This window comes from Arvicanthis niloticus, chromosome 14 (assembly GCF_011762505.2).
Source record: "Arvicanthis niloticus isolate mArvNil1 chromosome 14, mArvNil1.pat.X, whole genome shotgun sequence".
Taxonomy (NCBI): domain Eukaryota; kingdom Metazoa; phylum Chordata; class Mammalia; order Rodentia; family Muridae; genus Arvicanthis; species Arvicanthis niloticus.
The window spans coordinates 33726184-33744541 of NC_047671.1; the positions used below are offsets into that span (position 1 = coordinate 33726184).

Here is an 18358-nt window from a genome sequence, read left to right on the forward strand (position 1 = left end):
CCAAGTCTATCCAGATGTGGCAATCTGAAGAAGAGTTCAGGAAAACTGTGTCATTCCAAATCTGGCATCTGTGATGCTTGCCAATGCTCTTGGTCCTGAGGATGGAGATTCTTTTAAGACTCAGTTTTAAACTGTGATAGAAACAGATTTACGCAAAGCCACTAGGCTATCAGCATTTGCCCAGTTCTTGAGACAACTGCTTCACAAATATGAGGAATAATAATTCATAAGGCACATATCTAACCATGGTGGAGCGAGCTAGTGGGAGTAAGCTAGTGAAAATACACGGTACCAGTGAGACCTCAAAAGCCAGGGTTCTGTTGAGGGTCCTGTAGGTTCCAACATGTTTAGTGAGCTTTCACTTAAGGTGCAGTGCTTCTCAGGGCTGTGTATGCAGACAGTGTACCAAAACAAAGAAGGGCCGTATTGTTGGAAGAGACTAGGTCAGCATGCACATGAATAGACGAAAATGTTACAGGAACGTCTTCTCAGAATATGACACCCATCCTCAGCCATGTTCAAACATAGTATGAGATTCTCATCTTAGAACTGGGGGTTCCGAGTGAGTGGAAAGCTGCCTGTGATTCGAGTTACCATGTGAGGGAGACTTTGCTGCCTTGAACTTGTAGCCTTCTAGTTCACTTTGGTCTTTCCTATTCCAGGCAAACAGAAAGGAGAGCAAACTAGGAGACTGTATCCTCAAGGTTCTTACAGGCTATGCTCTTTCATGCTCTCCTTCAGTACAGTGTTATCACAGCTCCAGGGAGACAGGCAGAGAATCCATCTATAAACCAAGGAAACAGGGAATAACCTGCTAGTGAGTACCTGTCATGGTGGACACAACATGGAGTCTGGTTGGTGACCCAGGAGAGTATGGATTTCGGGGGTAAGAGGATATGTGTCTGCAGATGGACACGTGGCATTATAGGAGTTTGTCCTGATTTATTAGAAACTTCAGCTCTCCTTGGGGAATTCTGTATAGGCACTCAAGCCTTCTTTGGGGGAGCTAAGTGTGATGTGGAGGCCAGCCAGCACGATGGCAGAATGGGTCAGGGAGCCTGCAGTCAAGCCCGATGACCTGAATTTGATCTCCTGGACCCGCATGGTGGAAGGAGCGAACTAACCCTCAAAAGTGTTTCCCTGACCTCCTAATGTGTACCCTGGTGTGCAAGCGCTCGCGCACACACACACACACACACAATGCAATAAACATTTGTTTTATAGTGTGGCATAAAGAACCTCTGAAGAAACTTGTTTGGAGCTGGAGGGACAAAAGAGGGTATGACCTGGAGCGAAAATAATGACAAGACTTTATTGTTCTGAAGGGAAACAAGGCCTTTGGGCAAAGGATGGGAGGAATGCTTCTTTGGGGTTTCAAACAGCAGAAAAGGGAACATGGCACTCATAGACAGATTTCTGGTGTAAATCAAAAGATTTTTTTTTTAAATAAACAAGATGGCAGGATAGTATCTAGGTAGACCTTGAGTAAATGGTGATAGTGTCTTCTACTGGTGACAAGACTGGAAGAAAAGGAAACAGACATGCACGCACACAAGCACACCCTGAAGCTTTGGCCAGCATTGGCATCTTCATCCCATCTTTTAGCTGTTACATATTTGAAGTTCATGCCCATCCTGGTCCTCTTAGTTAACACAGATCTTTCAACTTTATTTTTGTATCATCACTTATAAATTTATATATTCTTAATCCAGATTCCTGGCATATGTGTGTCTGGTTGCCTCTGCTTCTAGTACCCTTCACTGGCCCAGTGATGTGAGGTCAGGTTTAGGATTACTGCTCTGAGAGCTTGCTGGTCTAAGAGAGATCTCTGAGCAAGGTGTGAGGAGAAGGCATGAACCGAGGGCATCACACCCAGGCTTTATTGATTAGAGCCTAATCTAATGTTTGAGATTAGTCTAGTCTAACCAAGAGCCCACTGTGTAAGCACAGGTGACATGCAAAACCATGCTTGTACTACTGGATTATGATGCTTGTCTATGCTGATTACAAGACTGTAGACTCTTTAAGTACAGAAGCTGAACAGGGTTTCCAACAAAATATAATTCAGTAGCACGAATAAAGACTCAATAGACATAGCCAACCTTGATGAGCCTGAATAGAAAATAGAACATAAATTCTTATGCGACCTCAGTGTGTGTGTGTGTGTGTGTGTGTGTGTGTGTGTGTGTGTGTGTGTGTCTGTGGTCCAGTATATGGGACCAGTATCAGTAGTACAAAGAAGAAAATGATATGAGGTGAGCCTCCCGATCCATCCTCATACATTTTTCTACTTGCCTAGGATTAACAGTAATATACCTCAGTTATTTTTCAAATAGCCCTTGAGTGGAAAGCGAAGGGCAATAAACCCAGGGAGATCCTTGTTGTTATAAACATGAAAAAGGACTTGTAGAGAGAGCCCCAGCTCCTAACACACAGGCAGAGCATTCAGGAGAATGAGTGTGCTTGGAAAAAACAAACCTTTGGGGAACTAATGTATGTACCAGACTAATTTGTTTAGAGAGAAATATAACTATGCCTGGGGTTATAAAATCCAAACCTGTACTTTCTGAGGACTAACTCTCATCTGACTTTTGTCACTCACTGTCCCTTTAGTAAGTTATAAGCTCTATATGGACTTGGGTTACAAAATGTTTGAAATTTGTAATTTCATATATATATATATATATATATATATATATATATATATATATGCATATGTGTGTGTGTGTGTGTGTGTGTGTAATATGTGATTTAGTGATTGACAGAGGGTCTCACTATGTAGCCCTAGTTGGCTTAGAACTTGCTATGTAGACCAGGCTGGCTTCCAGCTCAGAGATCCACCTCCCTCTGCCTAGAAATAAAAGTTTGTGCCATCACCCCGAACAATTTCCACATTTCAGAGTTAAACCTCTTATTTGGACCTTCAGAATGGTGTGTTTTCTAAACGTGAATCTCCTACCCCGCCCCCCCAAAAAACCTTTGCAACAATAACAACAGTACACTGTAGTTCATAGAGGAACATTGCTTAACCTCTCCTCCAACCTAGAGCCATAACTGTCTATGTTGGCACTGAGAAGAGACTTGTACAAGTAAAGACAGACCACCACAGGCCCATGAATCTAATTAGCACTACTCGAGAAGACTATTTAAACAACAACAACAAATCCTGAGAGCGGGGCATTTGTTTTGAGCATTTTAAATTCAGACTGCTTTTAGGTAAAAACAAAAACAAACCAAACAGACAAAAAACTAGGGTGACTTATTTAGGCTTCCTTAATTTGAAAGCAGGCTTTTCTTTGCAGAATTTTACTACTCCTGGTATAGACAACAACGTGGCCCACGTGGCTTCTAAGCTGTAGCAGATGTGAACTGTTTTCATGAGGAAGTTGCAACTGCAGTTCATCCTTTGTGACCGTTTCAACCTGCGGCTCAAGATAACCACTGATTGATGGCCAGTGTTGTTGGGTCCCTTCCTTTTCTCTGGCCCAGTTACCCTCGCCTGGCTTGAGGCCTCAGATTTGGCTGTAAGGGTACTGCGTGCATGGCCTGTAGGCTGTATGGTGGGGACCATTGTGGGGGCGGGGTAGGGAGCCTGTTTCCAGCTTCCAGGGCTTTGGTGAAGGGCTCTGGCGATGCTTCAGCTTCCCTGCGGTGGAGAGCGTCCTTCCTCTGCCCAGCCCTTTCTCCTTGCCTTGTCTTCCTGTGTTCGGGCCAGCCAATCAGACGCAAGCGTTCGCTGCAGGCACTGGCCAATCGGCGGCCTACGTTTGCTGGAAATGCGAAACCCTTAGGGGAAAAGCTGTAACAAAAGCCTTTCACTGCAGACAAATGTTAAGTGTCTGTGCAGACTTTTCCTGTTTTTAATTTTATTACTGCAAGAATGGAGGGTTTGTTGTTTCTTTCATGTTTCCTTTCAAGCAATTTTAATTATACATTTGTGCTACATCAGGGACTCTGGAACGCAGTGATTTCAGCCTATTGCCTCTGAAGCTAAAATGCAGTAACCTTCTGGCAATACAGATACATTCCTGCACTGTAAATATAGCTGACATGCTAAAGAATTTTAAGCAGCTGCAGAGGTCTCTGACACCACACACAGTGCCCCAGAGAGCAGATGATGAGAAAGCCAGCCCAGTCTGCCCCTCTCCTCCATGCCCCGCCCCTCTTTCCTGAAGGGGATGTGCTCATAAAGACTCCTTTCCAATTGTTCTGTCTTGTGCAGTTTTTGACCGAATGCCTAATTATCATTGATTCTCATTGCAATGGGATTTTTTTTTTCATACTCAATAGTTAAACCCCACCCCCACTCCCCAAGAGAGAATCACAAAGGAATCAAGCATGATTTGAGGCGATTCTTCCTAGCTTTTGCACACCCCCCACCCCAGACTATTGCTACAATAGTAGGTGGAATTTACAGTGAGTAAATTCAGCTGTCATATAACTAATAGCAGTCCTGACCATATGGAAAACAATTTTAAAATCTCTTTTTGAGATTTTGGGGGAGAAATTTTCCGTTATCCAGTAGTTGAGCCCTGATCATTCAGATATGTTTTCTTCTATTTAAAGATTTCCCAGTTAAAAGAGTCCTGTTGCTTTATGTGGGTCCCAAAATGGCAGGTAGTATGAGAGCAAGTCTCCCAGGAAAGACTTGGAGGAATAGTCTCTGAGGGTGGAAGTGTAGGCACTAAAAGAAACAAAGGCTCGTTTAAATGTTTCATTTATTTACCCCACTCTTCTGTATGACTCCAAATCTAGCTTCTTTACAAATATGCTTTAAGGATGTGTTTTGTTTTGTTTTGTTTTAAATGGCACTTGTCCCCAAGAGAACAAGCCTCGTGTTAGACGTTGTTTCCCAGTGACATTTGGCATACTAAGCGCACTTAAGTTTAGTAATTCACAGATGCAGTGCTCAATTAAAGTGTCTGTCTGCGGAGCAGCAGAGGAAAAAGCAGGGCGGCTGGAAGGAAACGCCTGTGTTGATTTTTTTTTTTTTTTTTTTTTTTGAGTTCTCTTCTAATCCTCTGTAGCAAATGCTTACCAAAGTTGACTGAAGATAACCCCAAGAGCAGATGTATTGTGCACACTTGTTTTTTTAAGAGAGCTATCTTAAGAGCCTCTGAGACAAGACCAAGCAGTGACACAGAGCCTGTTCTGGGGTTGATTGTCTCTCACACAGGCAAGGAGGGGCCGGTCAAGAAGAAATCCCAGCTGCCCCAAGGCCCACGTTTCCCTCCGTGCCTATTTTTACATATCTTCAAGGGTCCCCCCCCTTAATAAAAAAAAAAGTTAGCATTGTTTTATATTGTTGAATTGGGAACCAGATTCCTTTTAGTCATCCTTTGGCTTAAGCACTGGTAACTCGGGCTTGGTTTATGTTGGCTGCCTGCCAAACGAAAGCAATTATGTGTAATAATAGAAAAATTAAGAGGTGAATGTTACTGTTTTACAGCAGGACATGGCAAAAACCATTTCCTTCTGTCAGCAATATCTTGATCACACCCTCACACACTCTCACCCTTTGCACCACACTCGTGAGTGTGTGTGTGTGTATACACACACACACACACACACACACACAGCGGTGGGGGAGGGGAGGGAGACAGAGAGAAAGCAAGAGAGAGGCATATTTCCTGTGGGTTTTAACTTGAGGTCACTGAAACCAGAAAGAGGAAGGTTGCAAACCACAGCTTTTGAAAGCCAAGTGAGAATAGAACTTTGCTGGTAAAAATAATATCAATGAATGAAGTGGAAATAAAGTAATAGGTGATAAATGTGCCCCATTCACCCTCCACTCTCCCCCTCCAGGTGTCCTAGTGGTCAATGTCACGTGGAGGAACAAAACATATGTAGGGACCCTACTAGACTGCACCAAGCACGACTGGGCCCCTCCCAGGTAGGTGCCTTTTCATTCTTGCTCCTTCCTTTGCTCCTCCCATCCCGTTTCTGCGTGGAAACCATAGAAAGAAATTAATAATATATAAAACTCTTCCTGTAATTGAAACCAGGCAAAGGAGAAATGAGCCATTCAGCCCTGAGCCGAGCCAGTAAAACACAGATGCTAGCTTTCTTTTCTATCAGATCTCTCCTCCTCCTCCTCTCACTTCCCTCTCTCCTTTGTTTTCTTCTCCTTTTTTTTTTAAAATGGGAATTTGAACAGATTGAAAGCCAGCTCTTTGAGCTGTTTTCCTTTGATTCTCTGTGGGTGAACATAATCCACTGGGTAACCTGGTCTTGGGCCGATGTACCAGTACTAACAGAGACAGTCTTTCCCCTTGGCTGCATCTCACCCTCAAGCTGACAAGGCAGTGGGTGCTCTTTGCTACCTTGTGTCTCTGAGATCCTACCTGGCTCTTCCAGAGATGCTCGTGATGACACCTATTACTTGCTTTCCCTAGGTTTTGCGAATCACCGACAAGTGACCTGGAGATGCGAGGGGGCCGGGGCAGAGGGAAGAGAGCGAGGTCTGCCGCGGCTGCCCCGGGCTCCGAGGTCAGCTTCACAGAGTCCAGAGGGCTGCAGAGCAAGAACAGAGGGGGAGCCAATGGGAAAGGGAGGCGAGGCAGCCTCAACGCCAGTGGACGAAGGACACCCCCAAACTGTGCTGCGGAGGACATAAAAGCCAGCCCTTCCTCAACCAACAAAAGAAAGAACAAGCCCCCGATGGAGCTGGATCTGAACTCGAGCTCTGAGGACAGTAAGCCCGGGAAGCGAGTGCGCACGAATTCCAGAAGCACCCCTACCACTCCTCAGGGGAAGCCAGAGACTACTTTTTTGGACCAAGGCTGCTCCTCTCCAGTGTTAATTGACTGTCCTCACCCAAACTGCAACAAAAAGTACAAGCACATCAATGGCCTGAGGTACCACCAGGCACATGCGCACTTAGACCCGGAAAACAAGCTAGAGTTCGAGCCTGATAGTGAGGACAAGATCTCAGACTGTGAAGAAGCCTTGAGTAACGTGGCCCTCGAATGCAACGAGCCAAGCACAAGTGTGTCATCATACGACCAGGTGAAGGCACCTGGGTCCCCGGGGGCTGGGAACCCCCCTGGGACACCCAAGGGAAAGAGAGAGCACGTGAGCAATGGCCCAGGTCCTATTATAGGTTCGAAAACTGGGAAGAATTCTGGCAAGAAGAGGGGCCTTAACAATGAACTGACCAACCTTCCGGTCATCTCCAACATGACAGCCACCTTAGACATTTGTTCAGCAGCAGACAGCAGTCTAGCTGCGGAAATGCCCAAACTGGAAGCGGAAGGACTGATTGACAAGAAAAGTTTGGGGGATAAAGAAAAGGGCAAAAAAGCAAACAATTGCAAAATGGACAAAAACCTCTCTAAACTGAAAAGCGCCCGCCCCATTGCCCCCGCCCCCGCCCCTACGCCCCCACAGCTGATTGCTATACCGACTGCAGCCTTCACCTCCACCACCACGGGGACCATACCTGGACTGCCCTCCCTCACAACCACTGTGGTCCAAGCTACACCAAAGAGCCCTCCATTGAAACCTATTCAACCAAAGCCCACAATTATGGGGGAGCCCATCACCGTGAACCCAGCTCTGGTGTCACTCAAAGACAGAAAGAAAAAGGAGAAGCGGAAGCTCAAGGACAAAGAAGGGAAAGAGACCGGAGGTCCCAAAATGGATGCTAAGCTGGGGAAGCTGGAGGATGCCAAGGTGGCTAGTAAGGATTTGTCTGGGCATTTTTTAAAGGACCATCTCGGTAAGAGTGAAGGGCTGGCTAATGGATTGTCAGAGTCTCAGGAAAGCCGCATGGCCAGTATCAAAGCTGAGGCCGATAAGGTTTACACGTTCACGGACAATGCTCCCAGCCCTTCCATTGGGAGTGCCTCGCGGATGGAATGCAGTACCCTGGTAAACGGGCAAGCACCCATGGCTCCACTGCACGTGTTGACACAGAATGGGGCTGAGAGTTCAGCAGCTAAGACCAGCAGCCCAGCCTATTCGGACATATCAGATGCTGCAGATGATGGCGGTTCTGACAGCAGGTCGGAGGGCATGAGGTCAAAGGCCAGTTCCCCATCAGATACCTTTTCTAACAAGGATGGCGTTGTAAAAGGGCATCCTTCAACTTCAGCACAACCATCTCAGCTGAAAGAGTCCCATTCTCCGTATTACCATGGCTACGAGCCTTATTATTCTCCAAGCTACATGCACCCTGGACAGGTTGGTGCCCCAGCAGCTGGGAACGGTGGGAGCACACAGGGCATGAAGATCAAGAAGGAGTCAGAGGAAGATTTGGAAAAGAAAGACAAGGCAGAGCAGTTGGAGTCCAAGAAAGTGGACCATACTTCTGCATCCCTGCAGCCTCAGCACCAGTCAGTCATCACACAGAGACACCCCGCCCTGGCTCAGTCGCTTTATTATGGCCAGTATGCCTATGGGCTCTATATGGACCAGAAAACTCTGATGGCTACCAGCCCTGCCTACAGACAGCAGTATGAGAAGTACTATGAGGACCAGAGGCTGGCAGAGCAGAAACTGGCCCAGAGTGGGAGAGGAGACTGTGAAAGAAAGGCTGAACTCCCCCTGAAAGAACTGGGCAAGGAAGACAATAAACAGAAAAACATGCCATCAGCCACTATCTCAAAAGCTCCTTCTACCCCGGAGCCTAACAAAAACCATTCTAAACTAGGGCCATCAGTGCCTAATAAAACTGAGGAGACAGGTAAATCACAGCTTCTCTCCAGTCACCAGCAGCAGCTTCAGGCCGACAGCTTCAAAGCTAAGCAGATGGAAAACCACCAGCTTATTAAGGAGGCTGTAGAAATGAAGTCTGTCATGGACTCTATGAAGCAGACAGGTGTAGACCCAACCTCGAGATTTAAACAAGTAAGATTGTGGAGTGTGGCCCCCCAACAGACAGGGAGCAGTCTGAGCTGTGCACATGTCTTGGGCTTGATCTTGCTAGACACCTAAACACTGGGAGGAAACCATCATCAGGGGGTTTTCCTCTTCCCTTGAGAAAAATCCTTAAAGATCCTCGGAAATTCCCATACAACTCTAAAACGTGCATTACTCACTGATGCCATGGTGTGTAGCTAAGGGATCTCTGGGCATGCGCCCTGCAGCTGTGTGTTAACTAAGAGTAACTCTGAGGAGGACTCTTGATTTCTTCATGAACCAAAGATGAAGGCATTTAACTAAGGGGCCTCTAAAGTCTCTCAAACTCCGAGACTTCATGCCCTGACTCTGAAATTTAGATATATAATTTCTATCAAATGTCTTCTAAGATTTTTAATCCCAGTCACTGAGTCCCTACTTCCCATTCATCATTTAATCTAATGAAGTCTGAGCATCAGATATCTCTCTCAAAGAGGGCTGAGATGTCTGGGTTTCTCTTTTATGTTCCATTTAGAACCCAAAGTAGAACCTTTGAGCTGTGGCTTTTCAAGGAGCTGGAGGTGACAGTTCTCAGGAGTTCCTCCACCTAGGCTGAGTACACTTGAAGTGCAGTCACCATAAAACCATGCACATTGCTAGTTCTGCCACCCTTACTCAAATTGAGGCAAAATTCTATGGGCAAAAGTCTGGCATTCCCCAGCGTCAACACCCCAACTTTACTACACCCAGTGTTTGCCCCCTAGTGAGTCAGAGCAAGAGTTCTTAACTGCTATGCATGTTTCCGGCCAATGTTGTGATTGAGGTCTAACTTCATATTCCCAGTCAAGTCCTGAGCCCTGAGTGGAGTTACACCATGAACATGCCGAGTCTTGAAGGGCATTCAAATCCTCAGTCCCGTGCCCTCCATAGCTGTAAATCAGACTGTGGCTTCCCAGGGTTGCAGAAGAACAAGACAATTTAAAAGGGCCGGTGCATGGGTTTGCTTTCTAATAAGTAAATCATAATACACGCCATTAGTTTGATATTTTGCGTTTTGATTAAGATGTTAGCGTATTAATGAGAATCGAGTCAGCGTAGTGAGATCCTCAGCTGTAAGTCAGTGAAGAAAATGTGTTAGGAAATCAAGAGTTTACTTTTGCCTAAATGATGTTAATAACTGGAGTAATTGCTTAAATTTTTTACTATTAGCTTGAGGTAGAGTTTTTGAAATCCCCCTTACCTGTGTGAGATAATAAAAGAAAAATGTAGACTGAGTTAAATATCTCTGAGGATGTTATTATCATCTAAGGCTCTTCAACCCAGCTGCCATGTGACCTTGATGTTGGGTGAACTGTAAAAGCATTGGTTAAGCCTGTGGCACAAGAATTGATGATAAAACCTACCTCAGACATTTTTTTTTTCAGAGTAGGCTGAACAGCAGCACATGTTCACTTAGAATGAAATAACAATAAATACTGCTGTCGTGTAAATTAATGGATTTGCTTTGTAAACAATGAAGTTTTAAGAAAGATCTTTTATTTTCCAACCAGGATCCAGAGTCAAGGACATGGCATCATTATGTATACCAGCCCAAGTATCTGGATCAACAAAAGCCAGAAGAACTTGACAGAGAAAAGAAGTTAAAAGAGGATAGCCCGAGGAAGACTCCTAACAAAGAAAGTGGCGTGCCCAACCTTCCTGTTTCCTTAACAAACATCAAAGAGGAGCCCAAAGAGGGCAAGCGTCCTGATTCTCAGTCTGTGGAGGAAAGCAAGCTAAAGAATGATGATCGAAAGACTCCAGTGAACTGGAAGGACTCTCGGGGGACACGAGTGGCTGTGTCCTCACCCATGAGTCAGCATCAGTCCTACATACAGTACTTGCATGCCTATCCTTACCCACAGATGTATGACCCCAGCCACCCTGCATACCGGGCTGTCTCTCCTGTCTTAATGCACAGTTACCCTGGTACGTGTTGTGGGTTCTAACTACACTGGCGGGAAGAGGCTGTGTTCAAATGATAGCTATTAACAACTGGAGATTAACTAGAAGCTTCACAAGTGACATTTGGTTTTGCTTGCTTTTAATACTGCTTAGAGTCCCAAAGATGAAACTGATTTAATGTGAGATTTTTATATTTTGTAATGCAATGTCAAGAGTCCTCAGGCTCCAGCCTCCGCACTTCCTGATGGCTTACTATAGACGTCTAGACTGACAGATACTTTACTGCCTGTGGAAATATTCTAAGCACTTACTGTCATAACCATTATAGTTACTGTTTCTTTCACTTAAGCGGACACATAAATGGGTAAAGTAGCTATAAGCTCAATTCTGTTTACATCCTCCGTTCATCACGATGAATTAACCAGAGAAGAAAACCAGAGAACCTAGACAGAGATAAACAATGATGTAGCCCATTCTTAATGGAACCCCTTATTTTAGGATGTCTGACTTGTACTCAAAAATTCACATTTTTGTTGTTGTTGTTAAGATGTAGGCTGTAACATGATATGACATTTGTTGTTTATCTGCAGGGGCCTATCTCTCTCCGGGATTTCATTATCCTGTTTATGGGAAGATGTCTGGGAGAGAAGAGGCAGAGAAAGTCAATACCAGCCCCAGCATCAACACAAAAACAGCCAGCGAAGCCAAAGCCCTGGACCTACTCCAACATCACGCCAACCAATACCGCAGCAAGTCCCCTGCTGTAAGCCTCCTTTTGTTGGTAGTTAAAAGGCCATGTTTGGTGGGGGAAGGGAGACAAGCAACAGAATAGTCTTGAAAGAGAAATGGTTTAGGAACCCAGCTGGGATTGCAGGATGCTGTTCTATTCCGAAACATAAAGAATGGAATGTTGAAATATAAGATGTGGTCACACAGGAGGGGAAAAAAAAATGTCGTTGAAGCCTCTGTGGGAGCAGGGAGATTTTCTGTTGCAAAAATGTGGTGCTTATCCAGCAGGAGATGTGTTAGGGAGAAATTTAAATTTAGAGTGACTTTCGGTGTAATATGTTAGTTGTTAAGACATTAGGAAAGGAAGTATCGGAAGTCTAGTTTATACCACCCTTGTTACTGAGTGGTTCAGAGTCCACAAATTTAACCTATCTGACAAGTTGAGCTTTTGCATCTTCTTAAGGATGGGGTTGTAGCTCAGTGGTAGGTTGCTTACCTATCATGTGCCAGGGCAACATTCCTATCCTGAATAAGAAATAACAATAAAGACACAAATGAAAACAAAACAAAACGAATCCAAAAAAACTAAAATATTTTTTTTTTTTGGAAACAACTTTCAAAAGTCAAAGTTTTTTTTTTGTTTGTTTGTTTTTTAACACAAATGGAAAGCCTTGCTTCCTTTTAAGACAGTAGCAAATGTAGCCCATACTTATGTGACAGGGGTTGATCGGAAAATAAATGTAATCAAGACAGTCCATCTAGCTTCTAAGGCACGTATAAGCCTGGACATAATGGTTCAACAGAAGGATCTGAAACTTGTGTGCCTCCGATGGTTAGGCAAGCACAGGGGACAGGGGTGACATGTGCTTGCCTAACCATAGGAAGCACACAAGTTTCAGATCCTTCTGTTGACCAAGGTACTTACGTGTTCCATACCTCATAGTCAGAAGTTCCTGTGGAGCAATGCTGAGTGTTCATGGCACACCATTACCATTAACTTTATTCAGACATAAATCTGAGTCTTACACAATGTGGAGCTCACATTGCGAGCCTGAGTCACATGGCAAAAAAATAAAGGCTGCGTCTGCTGCCTGCTGACCTTGATGCATCATCCTGTCCCCATCGCTCCGCAAGAGTGATACAAGAAATGCATCTCTGTGAAAGATTCACTCCCAGAGAAGTGGCGACTGCTAGTCCTAAATACTGTTTATGAAGAGACCAAAGAAAAGCCATAGCTCCTGGCTAGAAAAGAAAAGGGGGTGAGATGAATAAAATAGGGTGTCTGTAGGGTGAACATAACCACTACCGAGAAACTAGAAAAGGTGATTGATCCACGCCCGATCCTTTCTCTATAATTTCTCCTTTCAGTACACACACAGACTTTGTTCCAGTGAGAGCCTGGGGCAGGAAAGGAGAGCTAGGTTCTGAAAGGGAGAAATGTGTTTGAGAAACACAGTCCTTAATCCTCTCTGATGTGAAAGATCTGGAATTTGTGGTAACTTCTCAGAAATGAAGAATCTGGATTGTGGGCGGGGCAGTGGTTTCCTGCCAATTCCACCCACCCTTGAGTGTGCAAGGAATTGGTTCCTGGACCTCTTGGGAGTCTAAAGATACTCCCAGTCCCCTTTATAAAGTGATGACACAGATTTTGCCTATAAACCTACATTCATCTTTGTATTTTTAGTCATCCCCAGATTACCTCCAGGTATCTACTATAACAAAAGCATCATATAAGAGTTCCCATACTGCACTGTTTAGGGAATAATGGCAGTTAAGCAAGTCTTAATATTCTTAGTATGCCAGTTTCCTTCATAAAACTCTTCATCCAGGCTAACTCACAGAAGTGGGGCTCATGAATACAGTCAGAAGAATTATAAAGTGATTAAAATATATGAACAGCATAAATAAGTATTGTATGTTTTTTGGTGAATTTGGGTGTGTATTTTTGTAGGAACACAATGGATATTTTGTTGGGTTTTGATCTTTGAGATGGGGTTTCTCAGAACAGCACTGACTATCCTGGAATTTACTCTGTAGACCAGGCTGGCCTCTCTTCAGAGATCCTCTGCCTCTAGTGTTGTAGGATTAAAAGTGTGTGATTTTATGCCTGACCACAATGAATACTTTTAAAATATATATGAGATAAATCAGTATAAAGGCATAATTAGAAAATTTTAACCTTTAAAAATAGTCTCAAAAATTCCTTTAAAGAATTCATATATAAAAATTGTTTCTGAAAGACACCAAATGGTTTCTCAACAGCCATTTTGAGTAGTGAATCTTGAGAAAATTTTTAGAAAATATTTGCAGAAAATGTTGGTGCCATTTAGATGACTTTGGGAGGCTCATTGTGGTTAGCTTAGTTCTTTTAAAACAAATGCTTATCTTTTGAAGTTTTCTTCCGTTGGTATAGAGTTTTGAGCTTTATCTACTCAACGACCTGAATGAAATACAGGGGAAAGGGGCTTTGGTATTTCTGATGTTTGTGTGTCAGCACATTAAAGGAGAGTGTTTCTCTTTTCAGCCTGTTGAGAAGGCTTCCACGGAACGGGAACGGGAGGCAGAGCGGGAACGGGATCGCCACTCCCCCTTCAGCCAGCGGCACCTGCACACACACCATCACACCCATGTTGGCATGGGCTACCCTCTCATCCCTGGTCAATACGACCCTTTTCAAGGTCAGCAATCTCATCCATCACATTGGTGGCATTCTGGTTTGGCCAATAGTTGCCGTGACTGCCCGTCGGTATTTTTAAATAAAAATGTTGAACTTGGACTAACACTGCTGACAGGGATGATTCCTAACACTTATTTCTTAGTATTCCTGGAAGACACAACTAAGACTGTTTGTATTCTGCTGAGACATGAAGTGGCTACCACTTAATAATTGTCGCTAGGAGATGTTATCTCACAGACTGAGGGTGGTAACTGGTGTCTGGGGCACCAAATATAACAACCTGAAGATCAAATAGTTACTTTGAGGAGATTGTAGGGAAAACAGAGCTGTGGTAGGTGGCTTTGGTGAAGTCATTTACTCTGTTACTTTCAGTCCTTTTATATTGCCTTTCCCCATGCAAATAACCAGCATGGTCAGGTCTAACATTTCATAACTGAGCTGAAACCTGCTTCTCATCCTTTCCCTGATGTAACACTTTCACTAAAGGTGAGGAGAGAGCTCGTTCATAATACACAAGGCAACCACATCTTAACCTGTCCCATCTCTGTTACCTCAGAATGGATAGGTAGATGTATCTTTATTTTGTCACAGTTTTGAAAGTTGTAGCTGGAGAGCCTGGTGCAGGTTATACCTGGGCCATTTCTGGTGAGGACTTCCTTAGTAGCGTGGGGGAGGAGGCTTCCTATCTTTGTTCATAGCACATGGTAGGGAAGCCAGAGTTCTGGAATCTGTTCCTATTAACATGTCAGATCAGTCAGTACATGGCCCTCTGGACCTCATTTTGCTTTAATTACTTCTACATAAGCTCCTAAGTCCAAATTGAGAATTCGGGCCTCAACAGGGAATCTTTACAGGATTCTGGGCAATTCTGCCATAGCATTGGCCTAGGTCCTTAGCAAGACAATGCTGGAAAGTACTTCCAAATGCAGGGGTTGTAAAGGAATTGAACTTCTTTTTATTCATTTGTTACCTGGTGCTAAATGAAAGCAAATAATTATATGGTAGATGGGGGTGGGGTGTCTGATAGATCTAAATTCCCAAGTGAGGAGAACATGGGAAAGAAATAAGTTCTATTTCTAACACATCCCAGACCTAAATGGGTGTATGTGAGCAGAATAAGTCTCTCTCTCTCTCTCTCTCTCTCTCTCTCTCTCTGTCTCTCTCTCTCTCTCTCTCTCTCATTCTCTTTCTCATTCTCTCTCTCTCTTTTTCTCTCTCTTTAATGTTACTGTAATGTCTCAAATAAAAATTATCTCTGGACAAAAATGTCTGAGGCTGGCCTAGAACTGTACGTCTGGAATTACTGGCATGCACTCCCGTGTCTATTTCCTTAAACAATTTTTTATGCGATTCAAATACTTCTTTATGTGTGGCCATTCACGTCTCTGCTCCCTTATTAGCCGTACAGATTAAGACTGTTGTTCTAATGTTCTAAGTCCATGCAGACTTAAAGGGAAGATAGTTTGTTTGTTTGTTTGTTTATTTATTTATTTATTTATTTATTTATTTATTTATAATTTGATAGCTTGGAGAAAATGTTAATGATAAAAGTCATTACAAAAGTTTTCCAAACCAAATAGCATGTTGCTTCTCTAATTCACTGTGACTTCCGCTTCCTGTTGCTAGCTGAGCAGTACCTATTATTTTTCTTGAGCTTCCTGATCAGGAATTCATGCAAACCACTTAGTGCCTTGCAGAGCCAGTGAAATAGAAGGCTGTTATCCTCTGGGTAGCTATTAAGAAAGCCACCAAGAACTCAATAATGGAGTAGATATTGGCTACACCAAGTGGATTGCAGTCTGTCTTTGCCACACGAAACATGTCACCTGTGTGTTTGGGAAAGGACAAATTACTGCCACTGGTTCTGTGCCCTTTACCACTGGGCCTGTGTCCACTCTTTTCCAATGTCATGGAAACCCTGTGTTTTCCTCCCATTAGGCTTGACCTCTGCCGCCCTTGTTGCCTCTCAGCAGGTGGCTGCCCAGGCATCTGCTTCTGGAATGTTTCCTGCACAGAGAAGGTAAATATTCTTGACACCTGGAATTAGTTTTCTGGCAGAGATGGGCTAATGGTAACAAGGAAGAGAATATAGGCTTTGCAGATGGAAAAACTTGACACCTGAGTTTGATTTTGCTGTAATGAATGAACATATTATGACAATATGTTTCCATGAGCCTCATTCTATAAATGTGATGCACATCTGTAAAGAAACGATGTATTTTGTTATAACAAACCCTACAACTTTGATAACAGTATTCATAGGACTAGGTTATTTCAGTAGTTTAGCAGTTGATCAGAATGTCTAAGGTCTTAGGTTCTATTCTCAGCTCAATACAATAAAATATCAGGACACAAAGCATTCCATTTTATTATACTTAAAATTAGCATTGCACATGGAGAAATGAGTTAACCATAGTTTTAAAGGGAACATTTGTTCCCCTTGTGTTCTAAGTTACCTGTAAGCTTTCCTGAGAAGGAAAATAAATTAAAAAAAAAATAGATTATCAATATAAAATTAATGCTTCCTGAAAATGTGGCTCATTACTGTGTGTTTCTTCATTTCCTGGGGAATTCCAGGAATGAAACAGAACTGCCTATAAAGGAAGACTCTCAGGCTCACTGTTTTTACGTAGTTTCTGTACACTGTTGACAGAACCGGTTGCTAAGGTGTGTTCTTCTTTTGCAGAGAATAACAGAATCGGAAGTGTCCGGTGTCATGTGACTGGATCACATGGGGAAGCGCTTTATATAGACATCAGTTCCATGGTGTTAATTTGAAATGCCTTAATGGCAGGCAAAAACCAGTCATTTCATTTTGTAAATTACAGATTTTATCACAGAGTAACAAATGTTGCTGTAATTAAACTTCTGTTTTATATATATGTATATATATACATATACATATCTGTATATATACATATATATATATACATATATATATATTCTTTACTTTTTTGTAACAGTAACCAGGCTCGCACACACAGGGTCTGCTGCCAAGTTGCAAACCACTCAGTAAAGGAAATTAAACAAAAAAAAAAATGTATTTGTCATATTGAAAGTGTTAGCCACAACAGGCTCCTTACATTCTTTTCCTTTTAAATTGTAAATAAATAATGTTCTGTATCAGTGTGCCTGAACCTTGCATATCCTTCATCTCTCTCCCATAAAACCCCTCAGAAAGGCCAACTGTAATGACACTTGGTACAATTTAGATGTCTAATTGGTGGCTCCTCTTAAAGATGCATCAGTGTAAAAATGTTCCCGTGGTCACTCTTTGTACTTGTTTATTGTGGAAATAAATACTTTTGGAAGGCATGGGGTTGCCAGAACCACAAAAACTGTGTTGTATATATAATGTAAAAATTAAGAAGGGGAAATAATGAGCATCTGTGAATAATGAGGTGTCATTTTTTTGATAATCTTGAATGGCAGATAACCCAATAGCCTGCATACCAGAGACATCTGCGATCGCTCTCTTACTTGAATAGCCCTGCGGTCTTTTTTTTTTTTTCTTTAATGTTTACAATTATCCAGTTTTAGAAGAGAAGGATTTTAACGCCATTGCCTGGTTACTTGTTTTATGCTGTAATCTAGTTTATTTTATGTAAAATGTATATTGAATGCTTTCCTTTTTATACCTGCCTTAAATAATTTGGCAATCAGAATTAAAAAGGTTTTGTTTTTTTTTTTTTTTTAATAATGGTTTCTTGTGTGTCTGATGTTACGTCTCGCTGGCTGGGAATGAGTCTAACGTTCAGAGGAGAAGTTCTTCATACTAAGAGTATGTAACACAACAATACACAGATACTAACTTGTCATTCATGATACAATGATATAATAACCAAACACCATGTTCAATTCTATGAATATGACCAGAACTACAGGACTACTCTAAATATGGACACATATTACCCCAAATTGGTACACACAGGTAAAATAGCATGCTAAACATGTAAAGTGTGTGTGTGTGTGTGTCCTATTTCCTAAAACAGAGTCTCTTTACATCGTCCTGACTGTGCTCGACCTCACCGGGATCCTTCTGTCTCTGCCTCCTTCCAAATGTTCATATTAAAGCCATGTATCACCATGCCTGGCCTAAACATGTAAGTCTTGTGACAAGTGGACAGTAGACAGAAAATATAAAAAAGTCAGCTAGGCAGGGAGTGG

At 42.9% G+C, this 18358-nt stretch overlaps 1 protein-coding gene across 3 annotated transcripts in view; it reads left to right on the plus strand.

Moving 5' to 3' along the window:
• The window catches only part of Znf608 (zinc finger protein 608), a 108840-nt gene extending 90974 nt beyond the window's left edge, over positions 1–17866 (plus strand). For 2 of the 3 annotated variants that reach the window (XM_034517988.2, XM_034517987.2), the window contains exons 4-10: positions 5806–5893; positions 6396–8850; positions 10392–10809; positions 11376–11548; positions 14039–14192; positions 16130–16211; positions 16878–17866. In XM_034517988.2, coding sequence (XP_034373879.1) covers positions 5806–5893; positions 6396–8850; positions 10392–10809; positions 11376–11548; positions 14039–14192; positions 16130–16211; positions 16878–16884 — 3377 coding nt within the window. In that variant the 3' untranslated portion in view covers positions 16885–17866. Of the gene's footprint in view, positions 1–5805; positions 5894–6395; positions 8851–10391; positions 10810–11375; positions 11549–14038; positions 14193–16129; positions 16216–16877 lie in introns of those variants that run through there. The other variant, XM_076912638.1, reaches the window with a different exon arrangement.
• Positions 17867–18358: the final 492 nt, after the last annotated feature.